The sequence below is a fragment of the Paroedura picta genome, chromosome 3 (assembly GCF_049243985.1).
Source record: "Paroedura picta isolate Pp20150507F chromosome 3, Ppicta_v3.0, whole genome shotgun sequence".
NCBI lineage: Eukaryota > Metazoa > Chordata > Lepidosauria > Squamata > Gekkonidae > Paroedura > Paroedura picta.
The window spans coordinates 43,806,568-43,827,781 of record NC_135371.1 but is presented as its reverse complement, the minus strand read 5'-3'; the positions used below and the strand labels follow the sequence as shown (position 1 = coordinate 43,827,781).

Genomic DNA, 21,214 nt, shown 5'->3' with positions numbered 1-21,214 from the left:
TGGAACCTCTTCTGCTGCCATAATGAATGGGGATGACTGGGCATCACTAACAATAAACAACCCCCTTTAAAATGTATTCAGTCCAGTATTATGTTGTCTTGTGTAAGTTCTTCGGTTAAATTATTATTATTATTATTATTTGCATATCTGCTGTGCTAAGAGGATGAAAGAGCTCTCTTTCCAGAGCAATGGTATGTGATACAAAGAGTGAGGCATTTGGTTGACTTAGTACCAACAGGAATCATTGGTTGAGTGTTGCTTAACTCCTCAAGGTCTGTCATCATCCCATGTTGCTTACCTGCAGCTTCGTCCATATTTGGATCAAACAGAGCACATATGTTTCTTGAATTGCTGCAATTCATGGTGCCATAATCAGCACCTAACTTAGGATCTGTTTATGTGTCTTCAACATATATAAAAGCAAAACCTGTAATTTGTTTGTTAAAATAAACAAATGTGTTAAATAAGCTCAGGGGGCATTTCATGGGCATTGCTCTTCCCAGAGATTCAGTGGTTAGCTAGAAAATGCAATTAATGCTCCTACTAATATGTTTTAAGTTCATGGAAGGGCTTCTGGAGGCTTACTGAAAAACATCATATACTGAAGTTGCTGGAGCTATTCTGACCGTGCCTTAGTTTCAAAAGTGACATGAATATTGTGAATTTAATTACATTAAATTAAATTAATTTTAATAGCAAAAAATGTAAAGTTCTGCATCACCATAGGGTGGGTGAGACTTGTCTTGGCAGTAGTATGTGTAAAAAGGATCTGGGGGTCTTAGTAGACCATATGCTGAACATGTCAGCAGTGTGACTTGGTAGCTAAAGAAGCAAACAGGATTTTGGGCTTTATTAAAAGAAGTATCGTGTACACATCACATGAGGTGATGTTACCACTTTACTCTGCTCTGGTTAGACTTCACTTGGATTACTGTGTTCCAGTGTTTGTCTCTTGTGACCCTTTCTTGCATACCCAGGGAATTGTTAAGTTCTGCTGTGGGATGGTAGGTGATTTTCCTCCAAGCCAGGTTGGATTCTGGAGATTTTTGGTGGGGAGGGGATCATTTGGACATGAAACTGGGGTCACTGTGAGTAGGCAGGTAGTTGTGAGTTCCTGCATTGTGCAGGGGGTTATGAGGTCCCTTCCAACTCTATAATTCTATGAACTGGATATAGGCCTGGCCACTCAGCTCTATGACAGTAATGTACTGCAGCATCCATTGGACCGTTTATGCACTGGGAACTTCACTGCCCCAGCTCTCATGCAGGAGCACAAATAGGGAGTGGATGAGGTGCACCAGGCCAAAATGCTCCCCCGTGTGGGAGCAGGAAGAGGTGGGGCAACCTGCCACAACTAAAACTCCAGCCTGCAGTCCAGCATGAAACATCCAGTGCATAAACAGTCTTGCTGATGGCTCATAATTTCTTTATGGTGGTTGATGAAATAGTCACAGAAAAAGACAGAGGCAGAAGTCATGGAAAGATTGCTCTGTTAGTGACTAACCCAACATTACACAGGAAATTTCTGACAGAACAGGAAGTTTAGAGGCCATTGCCCTTATTAACACATCCAGACATAGAACAACTTGTAATCTTTTCACTCTAACCAAAAAGGCTTTTTTCTTTTTTTTTACTTAGCAGCATTCCGTTACAGATGGCTTTTGTTGGCTCATAAAGATATTCACAAACATTTTTGACAATACTGCTGTTCTCCAGCTGCAGAGGAGTACCTGTGATGACGAACTTCCACTTGGAGGTTTATGAGAGAAAGTATTTCTTTAAGACAATATGTTTATTCTGCCTTATCAATGCAGGAGTCATCAAGGTGGTGGCTTATATCCACTGAAAAGACGGAATAAGATTACAACACTGAGAAACAATTTTTAAAGATAAAAATCACTATATCATATCATATCCATCAAAATTTAAGCAGCTCCTATATGCCTATTGAAGCATATGTTTGAGCCTTTCATTGTAAACCTAATTTGACCATTTTTAGTTGCATCAGAGAGGGAATGTTGGAGAAACCTCTTTGCTCCTGATAGAGTAACATGATGATAGGAGATGCTTCACTGGCTTTAGTGTTTTCTTGTACATTGGTTTTAAAGGTTTTAAACTGCTGTATCTAGCAGTTATTATTAGGGATTATTATAATTGTTTAGAAGAATGAGAGACTTTCCTCATGATCTGCTCCTCCATTCCATTGCAGAGATTCATACAATCAATAAAACTCACCCTCAAACCCCTCTTATTGGACTTTAGGGATCATTAAAATGATAATCATCTCCATGGCATGTCCCTGGAGTGTGGGGAATCTCTTCACTCTGCAGTAATGTGCAGCGTGGGTTCCCCTATGCAGCCTCCAGATCATATCAGAGTAGTGACCAGAAAATGGTAATACCACAGTATGTGTAAGACAGTTGTCATTAGCTTTCTCAGCCTAGATGTTTTTATTTTATTTAAAACGGTCTGATGTCATCTTTCTACCTGATCAGGGTCTCCAAGGCAGTGAATATAAAAAAAATATAAACAACACTAGAACCAGGGAGGAGAACAATAGCCATTATTGGAGGTATGCCAAATGAAACTGAAAAATCTTCCCCTGCTAGCAAAGGACACTGATTGAAGAAACCAGATGACTCTCCCCAGTGAGGGAGTGCCAAAGTTTATGTGCCACAGCCAGGAAAACCCTTTATTGGGTTGCGACCCATCTAGCCTCCAACGGTGGGGATATTTAATGAAAAGAAGAACTGCGTTTCTGCTTTTTAATACCTGAAGGGGTCTTCAAAGCAGCCTACAGTCACTTCCTCTCCCCATAACAAACCCCCCGTGAGGCAGGTGAGGCTGAGAGAGCTCTGAGAGAACTGTGTCTGGCCCAAGGTCACCCAGCTGGCTTCCTGTGGAGGAGGAGTGGGGAATCATGCCTGGTTTTTCAGATTAGAGGCTCTCACTCTTTCCTACTACACCAAGCTGGCTTCTGAAGATGACTGGTTTGTCTTAACACTACCGTAACTCACAGGAGATGCAACATGCACTTTGTTCTACATGAGAGTAGACTTGAGAGCCAGTTTGGTGTAGTGGTTAAGAATGTAGACTTCTAATCTGGCATGCCAGGTTCGACTCTGCGCTGTCCCACATGCAGCCAGCTGGGTGACCTTGGGCTCGCCACGGCACTGAGAAAACTGTTCTGACTGAGCAGGAATATCAGGGCTCTCTCAGCCTCATCCACCCCACAGGGTGTCGTCGTCCTCGTCCTCGTCCTCGTCCTCCTACTACTACAGTCCTAGAGCATATTGCTGTTTATGATACCTTGGAGGATTCCACATGCTCTGTGATTCCACCTGCTCTTTTTGCTCTGTTCCATTGGTTCTGTATGTTCCATTTCTCAAAAGCCAGATAAACTCCGGCAGGAGCTGACCAGGAGCTGACCAGAACTAAGCACAAGCTGTTGATAGACAGCTGTTGAACCAGCAACACCTAAAACTCAGTTGACTGATCCTTGATCTTGGCAGGATCCAGGAATTGGCATCTTCTCCTGCATGCATGAAGACCATGGGCCACCAGGCACGTTCTCCTCTGCCTGGTCTCCCCTGCACCTCCACCTCCTCTGTTCCTGCAGAAGACTGATCTTGACAGACTGGAAAATTGGGCTAAAATTAATAGTGAAAAATGTAACATTCTGCACTTAGGCAGGAAAAATCAAAGGCATCACTATTGGATGAGTGAGACTTGTCTTGGCAGTAGTACGTGTGAAAAGGATCTCGGGGTCTTAGTAGACCATACACAGAACATGAGTCAGCAGTGTGACTTGGTAGCTAAAAGGGCAAATGAGATTTGGGGTTGCATTAAAAGACTTATAGTGTCCACATTACATGAGGTGATGTTACTACTTTACTCAACTCTGGTTAGACCTCACTTGGATTACTGTGTTCAGTTTTGGGCACCACAACTGAAGAAAGATGTAGAGAAACTTGAATGTGTCCAGAGAAGGGTTACAAAGATGGTGAGGGGTTTGGAGACCATGTTGTAAGAGGAAAGGATGAGAGAGCTTGGTTTGTTTAGCCTGGAGAGAAGATGACTAAGAGGTGATATGATAACCATCTTCAAATACTTGAAGGGCTGTCGTAACAGTGGTCATCTACCCCCGGTCCGCAGCCTGGTGGCGGGCCGTAAAAGCCTTGCCACCAGGCCGCGGCGGAGGAGAAGGAGGCATCTCCCACCCCCCCTGCAGTGCGGCGCTTGCCAGGCCTTTGTTAAAGGCCTGGCGAACGCTGCGCTGTGTGGAGGGAGGCATGGCCACCGGCATGCTGGCGGGCACAAATGCACTTGCACAGAGCTCCATGCAGGCGCGTTTGCACCTGCTGGCATGCCGGTGGCGCATGCACATTTGCACAGAGCTTCTGCGTGTGTGCAGTGTTCCTGGGCTGCCCTCTCCCTTCCACCACTGCTAGTGGTCCCTCTCCCTTCCACCCCTGATAGTGGGAGCCGCTGCTATAGAAGATGGAGCAGAGTTGTTTTCTGTTGCCTCCGAGGGTCAGAAGCAATGGGTTAAAATTAGTTCAAAAGAATTTTCAGGTAAACATCCGGAAGAAGTTCCTGACAGTCAGAGCAGTTCCTCAGTGGTACAGGCTTTCTCGGGAAGTGGTGAGTTCTCCTCCTTTGGAAATTTTTAAGCAGAGGCGATAGAAATGTTGATTTTATCGACTCAGGCAGATTGTGTGTGGGAGGGCAGGTCATTGTGAGTTCCTGCATTGAGCAAGGGGTTGGACTAGATGACCTTGTAGATCCCTTCCAACTCTATGATTTTAAGCATTTTGGTCTGTTTACAACCAGCCAAGAAGGTAAAATTCAGGCATCAACTCTGAGATTCTGGCAGAGTCACGATCATGTTTATGGCTTAGCTGAACGTGAACCAAGGGCTTCCAGTTTGTCATGAATGCTTTCTCCCACAAAGCTACAGGGGTCACCTTTGCCTATTACTACCCCAGGTTGAACAACTTTCTTTTCTGGCAGGACTCCAGTGCTACTGACAGCTGCAGAGCATTATAGGCAGACATGAAAAGAGTTGCCATTCTCTGTATGTGGATGGAAGAGTGGGAAAGGCTTCCCTTACCAAATGTGTACTTGCAACAGCTGTTAAAGTCATGGGATAGGGTTGCCAGTTCTGATTGGGAGATTTGGAGGGGTGGAGCATTGGGGAATGGGAGAGAGTAAAGTCCTCATCAGAATATGGCACCATAAAGTCCACCATTCTAAAGGAACTCCAGGGAACTGATCTTGGATGTCCGAAGATCAACTGTAATAGTGGGAGATCTCCAGTTGCCACCTGAAGTTTGCACCCTAGCACAGGACCTCTGTCTCAAAAAAAGGTAGTGATCTGATCCCACATTTAAGGAGACTGCAGACCAGTACTTGGTTGCATAAAGCTGTGGTCTTAAGCTTAGCAAGCCCACTTTTAACCCAGATCTTTGAAATAAGATCTGGTCTCTTTTTCTACAGAAGGCCTGCCCAGCAACAGCCTTTTTAGATCCCTCTGGCCAGTGGTTCATGATTTTTTTTTGGTAGCGTCCCTAACAGTCAGGGAAAAAAAACAGTGGCTGTTTCACAGGTGTGATTCACTTTTGATCAGGCCAGGGATTCTTAACAAGAAGCATATCTGCGAATCCTGAGGCAAAGGGATTGGAGACAAGCCTTTTTCTCCACTTGAAATAGCTTCTGACAGCCAGTACAGCAGAGTTGCTTATACTGCTCACTCTGCCCTGACAAATCCCTGATTTTATTATTCTCCCCAAGGCCTTTACCCAAGAAACACACAGCAAATCAGGAACTGGTTGATGGCTGAGAGGCACAGAAGTCTCATCAAATGCATTCTTCAGATCTCCGTATCACGAGTATTTATCATAAACGTACCTTTGTAAACAAAGTTGTCTTGTCTGGAGTGTTTCTTTTTATGTTATCATTTTTACTCATGCCTTTGGGCAGCAGTAAAGTATGACGAAGTCTGACTGCAGTGACACCTTTAAGACCCAAGGATATTTATTCAAGGGATAAGCTTTTTTGTGCATGCGCCTCTTCCTCAGATATCTGACCCAAGCTCATACCTTGAATACAACTTTGTTGGTCTTAAAGGTGCCACTGGACTCAAACTTTGGCCTCCTGCTCCAGACCAACACGGCGTCCCACCTGAATCTATCATCTCGGTAAGCAACAGTGTGTGTGTGTGTGTGGGGGGGGGGCAGCCAAATTAGGTGGGCGGAAGCAAGGGAAACCTCCTAGACGGGATGGGCTGTCTGGCATCTCCGACAGGGGGCAGCACTTCCACCGCCCGGGTTGCGCTGCCTGCTGGGCTCCGCCCCTCCCGGGGTATTTAACCTCTGCCGCAGGGGGTGCGCGTCATGGCCGTTTCGCGCAGGGTCGCTCGCAAAGCCGCACGTGTGCAGTAGGCGGGCTGGGCGAGGTGCGCGGAGTTGTGCGGGCGCTGTGACCCGAACGGCGGCCCTCTCTTCCCCTGCAGATCCCGCGGCTTGCACTTGGCTGTGACCCAGCAGCAGCAGCGGCCGCCGCAGCCGCGGGAAGAAGCCAGCCAGCCAGCCAGCCAGCCAGCCAGCCAGCCTGGGCGGGCGGGTGGGAGGGAGGGAGGGAGGGAGGGCTGGTCGCTCTACCCGCTCATTATCGCCAGGAGAAGGCGGGGCGGCGGCCTCAGCATGAGCACGCAGGCGCAGGGCCAGGCGTCTCTCAGTGACTGGAGTGGCGGCGGCGGCAGGAGCCCGAGCGCGCAGCGGAGCGGCTTGGAGCCAGCGCGGCGAGAACAGGAGCAGCCTCGTCCCCTGGGCCGGAGCGACGCCAAGGCGGACTGCGCAGCCATGCCGGTGACCGAGAAAGACCTGGCGGAGGATGCGCCCTGGAAGCGGATCCAGCAGAACACGTTCACCCGCTGGTGCAACGAGCACCTCCGCTGCGTGAACAAGCGCATCGGCAACCTGCAGTTCGACCTGAGCGACGGGCTGCGGCTCATCGCCCTGCTGGAGGTGCTCAGCCAGAAGCGCATGTACCGCAAGTACCACCAGAGACCCACCTTCCGACAGATGCAGCTGGAGAACGTCTCGGTGGCGCTCGAGTTCCTCGACAAGGAGAACATCAAGCTCGTCTCCATCGGTGGGTCTCTCGGTTCCTGGCGCCGCTGGGCAAGGGCCCGGGGGGGGGGGGGAGGGCTGTCACCCTAGCCGGATAGTGCGCCGCCTGCTCTCTCCCTCTAGCGCGCCGGCGCCTCCGGAGGCGCTTGGCTTTCTCCCTGGCTCGCCCGCCGGCGCTCGGTTATCTGTCACCTGCCCTCAGCTGTATGCGCCTCTTCCCCAAGCTGTGCTGTGGCAGATGGTGCCCTGGGTCTTCTGTTTGCTTTGTGGGTGTAGTTCCCTGGAACATGGCCGGCAGAGTTGCTTTCTGGGGTGCAGGAGAGCCCCAGGGTGGTGGCGCATGTTGAATGGCTGGGTGGGGCGGGGAGGAGGAGCTTAGGCTGATGCACCTGGGGAGGCTGACTTTGAAGTAGCCTATTTCTTCTTCCAGTGAAAGGGGTCAGTAAATTGACTCAACTCTTGTCTTAGTCGTTGCTAGCGCCTGGGGTGGTGGTGGGGGGATTCACTGCTCCTATAGGGAGGTTCCTTCCTTGAGAACAAGGAAAGCACATGTTTGTCACCTGTCCCAGGTAATTAAGGCTGCCCACCCACCAGGCCGTGGTCTGCCTAGACAGTAACTGGTCCCAAATCAAATCATGGGGAAGTGAAGGAATGGCTGACTTTGCTCAGACAGGATTTCCTGAGGTGCCTCCCTCCCAGCAGGTAGAGCCACTTCCTTTTGGCTGCAGGGCTTGGGTTTCTGTGCTGAAGGTTTATGAAGGCTTTGCACTGTTAAGAGCCCAGCCTCTGATTCTGAGAGGAGCCTTTCAGTGCTTGCTCTCCAGGGAGACGTGTGTGCGTGGGGCTAAGCTGAAAGAGCTATGTGGGCTGTGGCAGTAGCTTGTGGAACACAGCACAGCAACTCAAAGGGCATCTGTCAGAAGAGCAGCCTGCCCTGGCGTTTTTTGTCGTAGGAAAACTGTGTAGATTAGCTTACTAAATCCAGCTATATTGGACTGAGCGCTTAATTATCCATTGGAGACAAACTGGGTATATAACGAATGTGGGTGGTAATTGATAGAATTTTGACAATACTTCTAGCTAGTATTCCCCTGGGTGTAGACCTTAGTCTTTAATACTACAAACCAGATAGTATCTCTGGTGCATATATTGATCTCTTAGGGTTTGACATTCGAGTAATGAACTTCCCAGATTAATTCAGCAGAGGATTTTTTTAAAAAACTTGTAAATATTGTGTGGCACATTATAGTTGAAGACTCGTAAACTAATTTGCTATAGCTAGCACCCTAGTGGGCCAGAGCTAATAAATAATATTCATAGGGACCTACCCTGCTAGATCTTGCTAACGTATAGTTAACTCCCAGTGAGGCTATGTGACAATTTTCTCATTAAACATGTTTCTCTGAAACTGAATGTTTGGAACCTTCTGAACCTGGGCGTTTTCATGGGTAGCAAATAGGCCCTTTGCTAATGTGCTTCTACACTGCCACAATTTGTATATGAAGTAGGAGATGAGAGGGCCAAAGGAAGAAGCCTTAAAAAGCCACGGTTGAAACCAGTTTTGAAAATACTTAGTACTTTTTTGTGATTGTAGTAGATTCTAGATTGTTTGATATATTTCTTAACCGAATAGCTTCTTAATATAGCTGGACTTGGCATTAGATAAAAAGGGACACTTCAAGTAATGTAGTTGTATGTGAAGTACTGTAGCTAACCTGTACATAGGTGCTATAATGCTAAAGTTCTAGTTTTTTCCATTGAGTAGCTCCTCATGACATTTTCCATTGAGTAGCTCCTCATGACATGAAGCAACTCAGCATTTTACATGTAAAGGTAGATACTAGTCAGGGGAAATATAGTAGTGTGAACAGTTTGATGATAGGAGGGAATTTCTGCTTTGCATTGTGGGATGACTCTTAGTTAATTTCTTTATTTTAGTTGGCGTGGTTCTAAAACTATGAACCCACTGAACATTTCACTTGGGTAGCATTAACAAGGAAAGTTACAACCTAGTACTTGTATCACATTTTGTAGCTCTGAGGATCTTCTGAACAGCTTTACCAGAGTTGAGCAAACGTATCTGGTGCCTTGATGCTGTGGCCTTTCACATATCACAAAGGGGCATGGTTTTTAGAAGATCCCGATGCCATTCATGTTTATCAAGAAATAAGCTGAGATTTCAGGGCAACTTACTCCCAGGCTTGTGTGCGTATGGTCGCAGCACACTTATTTATCTTATCCTCCTTTAAGTGTCTTCCTTGGCCTCTGCTTACAGTACTCTGAAAACTTGAAAGCTCATCTAGTATCCTCACTGCAAGGCAAGAAAGACATTTTTCTCTAATACAATCATCCTCAGTGTAGCACTCATGGGCACCGGGGTGTCTGCCTATTTGTCCTGGTGCCTGCTTGCTGCCCCTCTTCCATGTTCCCTCATTATCCCCTTTGAAGTGCCATTCTTCCTTGTCCTTCTTTTGCTCCATTCACAATTCCTCTTCTGTCACTGCTCATGCTGGTCCCTTTTCTGACCGGTTTTTCCCCTTTTGTTGTTAACTCCTACAATTTGATACTTTGATACTGACTGCTTCAGCTTTATCATCATCTGAATTTATCAGCCCCTATAAAAAGATGAAATCTTTGATTCCTCATATATTTTATTTAATTGGAATTTGTTTAAACATTTGGGGGATTGGGTACCCAGATGACAGCTGTTTTGTGGCGATACTCACTGTTTTGGGGCTTTCATATATGTACAGATGTAAAAATGAAATGGGACCCAGAAAATAGACTGAGGGGGGCATTATGCTATTGGGTATTTAAAACTGCAGATATTGGCCTAGTCAGAGCTTAGAGACTGTACTACCTGGGTGAAATAAGTTACTTGGAGGTTTCCAAAGGGGCATAAGTACAACAAATATAAATGAAGATGGTTTAAGACGTGTTAATAGCAAGCCATCTCAGCCAAGAACTTGCTACGTTCCCAAGATCTGATGCCAAATAGTAGCATAGAACTGCTGTGTTAACAAGTAAAGGAAAATAAAACTAATACCTGCCCGTGGGAGCTGAAATCTAACATTGTAACAACTGTAGCCCTGTTTGGTTAAAGCCTGTCTCTGAATTTTAACTGGGAAAGAAACTTCAGTTCTCTGCAGTTATGTCTCTGGAGCATAAAACTATGCTGTTATGAGCCAAATGTGACCTTGAATTAGAGACCTGAAGCATAACTACAGAGACGGTATGTCTGTGTAAATAGACTCGAGGCTTCAAGGAAAAGTATAGGAGAAGGAATGTTGGTTCTCTCTATGGAACCCATATGGTTTGAAGCAGGGGAAGCCTTGCTGAGCTCTGAATCAGGCTCCTTGTGGGAAAATACCTTTGACAGCTGCTTCAAACTTGCTTTTCCAGGAATTACTTCACTGTGGTTACTTTTCAGTTTAAATATTAACAGCAGAATAATGTATTGTCAAAGGTGCCATTGGAAGTAACAATGGGGATCATGTGTTGCTCCTCTGAACATGACTTGGGCTTGGGTGCTGCTAGTATAGAGCAGAGCAGATGTGTTGCAAGGGTTCTTTGGTAAGGAGTGACTCACCTTGCAAACTGAATGAGCCAGGTGGGTGTTTTGAGACCAACAGCACTATGTCAGGTTTAAGTAGGATCTTGCAGAGAATTCGCCGCAGTCATTTGTACCCCATCATTCTTCCTAGTGGGGGTCTCAAAGCAGCTTAAATCACCATCCTTTTCTCTATTTAACCCTCACAACATCCTTGCAAGGTAGATTAGGCTGAGAGTGTGGGATTGGCTACCAGCAGCCTTTAATGGCGGAGTACGGATTCAGACCTGGGTCTTCCATATCCTAGTCCAGCACCCTAACCACTATGGGGCATTGACCATCACCTACTGGAAGAATGTCATAAATGCCTATCTACTATAGGAGTATTTCAGATAAAGAGGAAGAGTTGCAAAGTCCAAACTGCAAGCAAAAATGAAATAGTCTATGAAGGAGGCAGGGCAGTGTATTTATTTTTGCCCAAAGGCAATACAGATATACACCTTTAACCCTTGCTTTTAATTGGGGCTGTATTTGAAAGGATCATGTTTTTCCTTCCTTGCCCTTCTGGCTTTCCATAGATAGGAGCCTTTCTGAGACACAGTCAAGCAGTCTGGTGGCACCTGATCCTTCCTCTCCAGCACAGTCTCACTCTGTAGGCCAAACTTCCTCTGTCTTGGGAGGCATGCTGTGGCATAGTTTTAAGAACCCCTCATAAGTTAATAGAAGAAAATTTTGAAATGTGAGTATACACAGGAGGCCTGCTCCAACCATGTAACTGCATTTCAATTTAACTGTCAATTTAGGTCATCTTACATAGAAAATCTGAGTGGTCTCGCTACTTTGGTAGTGAAAGCTTTGACATGGCTGAATCCCAGCATGCCCTGCATAAATTAAAACCACATTTGAGGGCTTTTCTTTCTGAAATGTTGGTGCTAATAGCATACCATTGCTTACTGCTTTAAATACTGGATATGTAAAGCAAGTGAGCAAAAGTGCATTGCTTCGTATCACCAGAGAACGGTTGTCTGGTCCATTGCTTGAGGTGCCAGAAACATCCCATGGTGGAAAAATATACCCTTGCTAGGTGATCAGATCTTGCCCTGGTTTCTACGTGTAGATGTTCTTTCCACATCTGTCACGCGCTGGAGAGAGACGATTTTAGATCCCATAGAACAGCATAGCTTACCTGAAAATGCTGTGATCCACTTCAACACTGCAAAGATGTTTCGGTGAACAAGAGTCATATTTAGCCACTCCCATTCTTTGTTGGAACATCTGCAGTTAAGCACCTGTGTGTTGGCAGTTATAAGCAGCTAATGACTAGCTATCAACTTTAATAAGCAATATTTTACTGAACCATTTTTGGCTCACTTGCCCTAAGCAACTTACAGTGCAGCTTTGTGAATGGGCTCAGGCACTGGGATGCAAGTGGAAGTGTAGTAGGTGCTTTAGAGCAGTGGGAACTGATCCAGTTTTTAAATGGTGATTGCTGCAGCATTATGAGAATGCTGCCTCCTGAAATACTGGCTACAGAGTGACTTGTTCAGTATACGTTGCCAGACTATTTAATATGGGAACACTTTCCAATCATAAACCTAGCTGTTTTTTCATGAGCAATAAAATGCTAGTTGGCTGCACCAAAATTATGAGTATATCCCTCGTGCAACACAGTCAAGTTGCTTCAAGTGAATCAGACTCCTGGGCCAAGTAATTACAGCTTTAATATTATGGACTGTGGTAAAAGATAAGATGCAGCTTGCTATTTCTTTTTGGGCATCAATGGTATAGGTCTGTGCATTAAGGTAAGCAACTTGTATGTCAGAATGTTACTGCAAGGCTTCTTACAGGAGCTTCCTGGAGAGTGCATACGCAGCCAGTCTTGCGTCAACTGCATTGGTTGCCAGTTGTATACTGGATCAAGTTTAAGGCATTGGTTCTGACCTTTAAGGCCATTTGTGGTCTGGGCCCAGCGTACTTGAGGGATCGTCTGACTTCCTATGCCATCCTGGTGGTCCTTGGTCCATGTGAAGTATGTCTGGCCTCAACCAGGACCAGGGACTTTTTGGTTCTGGCCCCTAACTGGTGGAGTGACCTCCCAGAAGAGCTAAGGGCCTTGTCAGAGCTGTCCCAGTTCCTCAGGGCTTGTAAGATGGAGCTCTACCACCAGGCATTTGATTGAAGCCTGGCCAAGGAAGATCTTGGGGACTGTCTACCTTCTCTTCCATCTCTACCTTTCTTCTGGAGGCACTGGGTTGCAGGGGACTAGTGTTGTTTAAGGGGTATTGGGGGTTGTGGAGAGACTGTTATATTGTTTTTAGGTAGGGCTTTTACTGTTGTCTTATTGTTGTACACTGCCACAAGTCAGCTGGTTGAGTATGAGGTTAATATATACAATAATAATAAATATACACTTGGGTCTGAACTCTTATATGCTGTTCAGATGTGTGTGAGAAGATTATAGTAGTTCCTGATCCCACTATGTGGCAGTGGAAATATTTCCTAATGTCAAAGGATCCAGCCTTCTGAAAGAAGCGCCCTGTTGTACGTATATGCTGGATGACTAAAACCTGACTCAGTTTGTCAAGAACACATTATGATAAGTATTATCTAGATAATGACTTATTATGGAGGTATTCCAACTCCATTTTGCATTAGTGTTCTAATAGATCAATTTTGCTACAATAGTAACACATCCTTAACTTACTAGGGTGTGTGTATACGTGTGTATAGGTGTGTTAATCAAGTTGCAATTAGTAATACCATTGAGGGAGCTTCCAGTCCTCATTTTGCATTTCAAGAACCCAACCTGCACTCTAATTTTAAATCTGGGTGGAGTAGCTCAACTGAAATGTTTGATTTATGAGTTTTTATGCAAGTGCCACAGTTAACAGAAGCATTAGCTTTTAATAGGGAAGGTGGTTTCACTGCTGTCAGCTAATACGTCCACACCCCATGTTTATATATACTCAAATACCTAGGTAACAGCTGAACTAGCTACTGTTAAATTAGAAGGAACTGGCTTCAAGCTAAGAATGGGTACATTTCTGGTACGTTCAGTGGAAGAATAGTTATTGTGTAACTGTAGCACAGAAGAATTTCCTCACATCTTTGTGCCTTTCTGATAACTGTAGCTGGGTCTCAAGCAAGTGATAGTGGCAAAAGCCACCCCTGTGTGCCTGGGCCACTTCTAGGGCTAGGCAGGGAACTTCATAATGCCATGTTCATCAGGCCAGGGGAATTTGGGGTAGCACTCTGACTGCAATACAACAACCTGTGCAGTATCTCAAGGACTAACTTGACGTTTTCAGTTGGGGAAAAATCTAGGTAAAGGTGCATTTAACCAAACTCAGGAGCTGCTATGCTGGATCAGACCAATGTTGGATGTAATCTGGCATCACATTTCACAGTGACCTGTTAGATCACTCTGTCCCTAGAGACTGATAGGGTAGCCTTCTACGTATGAACCATGTGCTGTGCCACTGACTCGTATCTTGTACAGATAGTGAGTGACTTGTGTGTAGCTCTTGGCTCTGCTTCCTCATGTAGCTCAAGGCTCTTGATAGTGTTCGTAGACTAGGCTAGGATAGGAGTTGAAGGGCAAAGATCAGTGCTGCTTGGCTTTGTCAACATCTAATCTCCCCCAAAGAATACCTTTACACTCTCCCATTCTGAATATTTCCACCGGAGGAGGGTAGAAGTTCCTGAAATAAGAGCTACAAGTCCGCTTTTGGAAATACGTTTTTCTAGCTCAAACTGGAACAAAGATCTGTTTGGATCCATCCAGGAAAAATATCACTACTTGAAGACTCATTTGGCTAGGCAGGGGTAGTCAAACTGCAGCCCTCCAGATGTCCACGGACTACAATTCCCATGAGCCCCTGCAGCGAATGCTGGCAGGGGCTCATGGGAATTGTAGTCCATGGGCATCTGGAGGGCCGCAGTTTGACTACCCCTGGGCTAGAGTTTCAAGGCTTCAGTTTTTCGTCAGTTGTCTAGCACCTTGGTTGCTGTGTGTGTGTGTGTGAATTAACTGTTGATATTAAAGGGCAGTAGATAAAGTAAGTAAAAAAGATGCCAGTAGAATGGCATGAGATCAACACATTGGTGGTGGTGGTGCCCCTGGACTCAAACTTGGTTCAGAATATATAGTAAATAAGTGCCTTGCCCTGGCATGCACTTCATAGCAGTTCTTTAGTCAGGAGTAAGGGTGTGCAAAAAACACAGTATTTCCCAATATTCCCAAATCCCAATACTGGTATATAATATTCAGAGTCATTAAATATCCAGGAATCCTCAATTTTTTGCTCCACTATATTCTGTGCAGGGATTCCCAGCCAGGGGGACCCTGGAGCCTTGGGGCATGACAGAAAGGCATGACTGGCTGACATGATTTCTTGTTCCAGGGTTCCTCAAAGCCTGAAAGACATTTCAGGGGTTCCTTCATGGTTTAAAAGGTTGAAAAGGGCTGCTTAAGGAAAAATTATAGCCAGTGTGAATAATAGAGAATCAATCCGAAGCTATCTGAGACAGTTTGGCTACTGGTTCTCCCCCCCCCCCCCAAAGTTTCAAAAAGATTGGACCATCAAAAACACTTCCCCCATCCTCCATTACTTTAAGTGGAGTGGAAAAGGGTGTTTATAGGGCTCACAGTCCCTTTAAATGCCCTCTCTAAGTTGAGTTTACCTGGAAGGCATTTAAAGAGATTGCAGTACCTAAACACCTTTGGCTTTTTGGTGATCCTGAAAATTTTCAAGTATTTTTTAGGATTTTACAGGCTTGGCCATTTCAGATAGTGGAAATTCATCTTGCCCGGTTAACTCTTAGAGCAGACCATGTACTTGCTGTGATCAGCTTAGTTTTGGGATTTTGCTATAACTTTCAAGGGTCCCTATTACCTTGTCTAATTCATGGGCTCTACTTCCTAGATACAGCCAAGCATAAGACATAAAACCCTGAAAGAGAGAGTGCAAATAGTTTATAGCTTGTAATTTCAGGAAAATATTTGACCTAAACTCTAGTTCCAAAAAAATGCCCCCCTGGGCTCACAAGGAAGCTAGGCAAGAAAAACACTTAAATCCTTAATGCAACTATCTTGAGCTAGTACCTGATTTCTCTGTTTCCTTGGTCCAGGGTTTGAATTAAGCCTATAAAACCCACTTTTACCTTTGTGAGGTTGTGCTTTCCTCATATCTTCTGGGCTAACCCGTGAAAATGCAAACTGAGTTTTTGGGAAGAGGGCTTTATAAGATTCCCCAGACTCCTGCCCTTCTATTCACGACTGGTTGCAGTTTTCTTTCCAGAATGTGCAAAGGTGGTTCTGAATCCTGATTTTCCTTGGGGAGCTCTAGGCACAAAGAGAAAGACTAGCCTCTCCTCCACCTGAAAAATTCTCAGCTTGTGCTCTTTAATAAGGAGTCCAAAAACAAAAGTCACCTGGAAGCCCTAGGCTGGCCTCAGGGCCCCGAAACCCTGGCAGAACAGAAAATGTGTTGCTTCTAAGCCCATAGTTTGTGACATAAGACAATACACATTGGTGCAGGAAAAGGTGTTGGCTGACAGAACAAGTGAAAGTTTAACGTTGTTGGCAGAGTTTAAATGTGTAAGGAGGAGCAGAGCATCATGGAGTTACAAGAATAAAATAGTTTTATTTAGAAGAGAAGCGAAGTTTGTATCTAAAGAGGAGAGCGCTCCAATTGTCTGTTCTGCATTCAGTCTGCTGTGGAGGCAAGCAGGTGCTCACAGGAAGTCTCCAGGTAAGCCAATCAGAACGCGGGAAGAGGAGACTGTAGGAACTTCCCAATGCTTAAAAAAAAAAAAAACCTAACAAGCTAACTACAAATCTCTTTTGATGCCCCCTGTAGGATATTCTTCCTATACTATTGAATTATATATACTCCAGACCATGCATAGTCCAACAGAGATAAAGCTTTGCTATAATTAGAAGGATGCCACTAAATCTTTGCTTGACAACTTTTTAGTACTGGAACTACTTTTAATTCCAGTGCTTAAGAACTTCAGATTCTGTAGCATATCTCACAGTGGTCCAAAACTGAATATAAACTGACCTTGTTGCCATTTCAGAGCTGTTTGTCTGTAAGCATTAGGTTTCCTTAGCCTGCCTAATCGGACTCTCTGCTGCTGTGTTGAACGAGATTTTTATGTCTTCATTTCTCCCTTGTAATGCATGTCTGGAGACTATCAAATGCAAATATGTTTCAAGGTACACTGCAACACCTTGTCTTCAGCTGCGTTGTAACACATCACCTTTCTGATTGATTCTAACACGTGCTAATGCTATTCACGTGGTGTCCTCAGCTGCCTAGACATTTAAGTGTACTGGTGACTTGCAAATGAATGATTTCAGGCTGAGAACTCATGAGTTAAGCTGATGTTTGCTTCTACCATATATAGTAAGGATAGATATGGAGGTGGCTGGCTATCAGCATCCTCATAGGGACTGCAAGAAACTTCTGAAGAATCCTGGTTTATTTGCCTTTATTTTAGGGGAGAGGTGCTTTTCTTTAAGCAGCAAACACACATTTGGCTTTTGAAACTTGGAGAAGCTGCGTGGGTAGGCTTATTCAATGTACATTGTCAAAAGAGAGTGGGCTGTTGAGCCTGAAGCACCAGCATGTCATGCAAAAATTATTCTTGACTGAATCTTAACCCTGGAGACAGGGATTGGCAAAACTGTGCTTAATTCCCTAAATACGCTCTCTGTAGAATTCCGTAGGAGGAAATTGCAGGCCTGGCACAATTTGTTTCTCCTGGGGTGATTGTGGCAGAAATAAAATACCTAAACTCCTAACAGGTGTACAAATTAGGATGGTTTATAGAAACATTGATCAAAATGATACCAGGAAAGAATAACCTAGGGTGGCTTGAAGTTCCTGGACTTTCTGTCTTGCTTTTCCCAGTCTTTAGATTTTTGCCAGGTACCTTGATGTCTCTATCAGGTGACCTGCGCTGTCCAACATCTCACCTCCCTACATACCTCTGTGGATGGTTTGCAAGAACATACAATTTGCAAATGTTATTTAGTGCAAGGAACTGCTTGGGGTGGAAGGGAAGGGGCCCTGGGTTGGGCATGTATACAGCTATGTTTTCCAACCATATTCTGCACAGTCTTGCCACTTCTGCAGTTTCTTGAAGCCTGAAAAATGTTTCAGGGGTTTCTTAGTGGTAAAAAAGTTGAGAAAGGCTGCTCTAGGCAAAGTTGAAGTTTTGCCCTGTTCTCCTTATCTTCTAGTACATACAAAGAATTGGTGTTTTCCTGCTTCATCCTGGGCTTGGGAGGAAGCTGGATTCTTAGACCCCCATTGCTTCTGTCTTTCTGAAGTACATAAGGTGAAGCCATGCCCCAGTTTTCTCCAAGCTCAGTATGAATTAATTTCAGCCCCCCCTTCCCTTAAACTTACTGAGTCTATAAGTGGATTACATGAAGGTGAAGCTAGGGACAGCTAAACAGTAGTTAGCTTCCAAGCCACCTGGTCACAGGTATTGTTAAGGGGCTTGTTATTGGTGTTCTTGCTGCCTAAGTTTGGTTTGATTTTAATAAGGACTTAATATTAAAGTCTGAGTTCTGTTGCACTGCTATAAAGAATGTAAAAGTATATGCTAATACTGTGCCATTAGTTACACATGGCCACCCAGGCAGATGGTACTTCATGCACGCTCTGCATTGCTATTCTCTGTTTCCTGGAAGTAGCTCAAGAAAATGGGCGAACCCCGATGATCGTGATCAAACAAGTTAGCTGGGCCTTATGCCAACATTTGTCTCCGATGTTAAGCTTAAAATGGTATAAACCTGACCATCCCATGTTTTCTGACAACTCATATCAGTTACTTTTCACTGTGTTGTCTGGCTTGGTGAGCAGGTGGAAATAAAGCTTTCTAAAATGTTTGTGTGGGTTTTTTTTTTATTTACAGATAGCAAAAATAGCGTGCTGTTCTTAAAAGCCTCAGCCTCTTGCTGTTCCTTAGTAAGTGCAGACCAATTTGCTGAAACACAAAGATTTTTTTGGCATGTTACTGTAGATGCAGGCCTCTTCCCAACAGGCTGGACAGTGATGTCCAAATTGTGCACAGTGCCAGAGCAGTGCTACTGTCCGTTGTGTCTAGTCATAACTTGAGTTTTTGATAAGGAGATTTTGTGTAACAATTTAGGAAAGTATGGGGGAAAAGTTGGATGTACTAAGGTAATTTTGGGTGCAACAGTACTTTAATACTAGGTACATCTATAGTTTTGCATATAAACTCAGGAATTTATGTTCTATTAAATGCCATAAAAATGTTGAATATATTCTGTGCTAACTGAATTCTACATTTTGTTTTGTGACTAAGTGTTAGAGTGAGTTATTAATTGATAATAGTTTTCCCAGGATTTCCATTGGCCAGGCACTTTTTCATGACTTCAAAACCTCGAAAGGATGGAAGGCTGAGTTGATCTTAAGCCGGCTGCTGAGATTGAACTCCCAGCCTCATGGGCAGAGCTTTCAGACTGCATTTCTGCTGCCTTACCATGCTGTGCCACAAGAGGCTCATCACAAGTTCCTAGCAGGGCACAATTGTGGTGGGAGAAGCCAGCCTAGGAGAGGAGGGGGCCCTCACAGTAGAAAGAGGTCTCTCCCTGAGTATCCTTGAAGAGCACCATCAACCAAGCTCACTATTTAAAAAGGCCCTTGCCAGAACTGTGCTGGAAGGTGGAGGGGGCATCCAGTTTATCTGTTGTGTCCTTGTTTGCGGTCCTGTGCAGGAGGCAATGGAGGTAATATGACTGCAGGCATGGAGGGAGGGGCAGCAGGCAAGAAAGGGAGGAGACCTTCTCGCCACTCTGCACAGAGAGAGTGTTCATGCAGGCATGCTTAATTCCTGCTTTGGCTCCACCTTCTTAGGGCTGCTCCTATGCAATGCAGCCACCTTCTTTCCTGTGCTGGCACTAGGATGCTGCAATCCTAACATCCTTGCATCATAAAAGGTCTAGACAAAAGGGGGGAAGAGAGAGGCTATGACCCTGATCCATGAAGGGGGGAGTACCATGTGGGGCCCTAGCATGTACTATATGGATAGACCCATCCCTAGTCTGCCAAAAGCAGTTTACAATGCTGAATATATGAGTAGACCAGCAGGTTTTGTACTTCCAGGCTTCCATCTGTCAATGGAAACAGCTGGGTTTTCTGTAATTTTAGTTAACAAACCAGCTGAATAACAACATGATTTCTGCAACCCTGGGCAAACTCAAGGATTGCATGTTGCAAAGCAGTGTGAGGTGGAAATGAATTTATACAAGGAAAAGGAGATTGCTTAGCTAATTTGGAAAGTTTTTCCTTTGTCCATGGCAGTTCCAAAGATTGGGAATTTGAAGAGTCAGTATCTATTTTCCTCTATGCCAGTCGAGCCATGACCCTGGGTTTATGTGGAAAAGCAGAAATATTCAACAAGTGCTTGAAAATTGCTTGGCTGATGATAAAAACTGATTTTAGTTGGGATTTATATCTTGGTTTTTTAAAGAATAATTAATGTACTCTAGACATAAAGCTAATTTTTTTTCCTTTGTCCAAAAAACAGCTAAAATGGGTGTCTCCCACAGCATCTAACTTTAAAGAAGTGCCAGACTGTGAACATAAAAATGTGCTTCCTGGAACTGGAACTAGCTTTTTAAATGCTGTTTGGCTGCAGTGGAGTCTGGCTGAACTGTGCATGCTTGCATGAATGGGATTTCCTCTCGCCAGCCCTGCTAGTGTGGTAATTCAGGATGGTTTCAGATGGAAAAACTGAATCAAAGTGTACATTGTAGTCAAGGATTTCCCCAAACAGTAATCACTTCTGATTACTTCCAAAGTGTTGCTTTTGGCGCTAAGAATTCCATCCACTGTGGTTTTAGCGCTAATCGTGAGCAGCACAGAAGATATTTGGCTGAACCATATCTGAATAGCTTCACTTTATCTGTGCAGTCCTCCACTGGAAATAGCTGCCTAGAGGCATCTTGACCCACTCCCAGTGTGAGTAGCGTGCTGCTTAATAAGGAAGACGTCATGCTTGGAAGCTCTGTAGCTATCATGCTGCCCATAATGCTGGCTGGCTTGAGATGAAGGCTTCCTACTGTGTGGCAGTGAGATGTCAAGCAAGAGATGCAAGGTAGATCAAATTGGGTAGCTGCATTAGTGTGTCCGGTATCTGAAGAAGTGAGCAGGGCCACAAATTTTGTTGGCCTTTAAGGAGCTACCAGACTCTTGATCTTTTCATTTAGCTGACGTTGATCAAAACTAACAACATCTACTGGGCCTCCTGAACTTCCCTCTCCATGAATCAAATGTCCTGAACTGGCCAACTATTGGGATAACCTCAATCAACCAATGTTCTCTTTGTTATTGCTGTTACTATTGTTGATCATCTGACTTGGGTTCCGAGTTATACTGTTCCTGTTCCCCTATGTTTCCTGTAATCCACCCTGAGCCTCAGGGGAGAGCGGTATATAAATGTATTTAATAATATAATAAAAATAGAGCTGCAAGGTCCAAGTTGTTTGCTC

General features: G+C 44.7%; 1 protein-coding gene across 4 annotated transcripts in view; it reads left to right on the top strand.

The window, feature by feature from the left end:
• Nucleotides 1–6,655: 6,655 nt before the first annotated feature.
• Nucleotides 6,656–21,214, top strand: part of FLNB (filamin B) — a 95,401-nt gene continuing 80,842 nt past the window's right edge. For all 4 annotated transcript variants that reach the window (XM_077325450.1, XM_077325449.1, XM_077325448.1 and 1 more), the window contains exon 1: nucleotides 6,656–7,155. In XM_077325450.1, coding sequence (XP_077181565.1) covers nucleotides 6,705–7,155 — 451 coding nt within the window. In that variant the 5' untranslated portion in view covers nucleotides 6,656–6,704. The remainder of the gene's footprint in view (nucleotides 7,156–21,214) is intronic.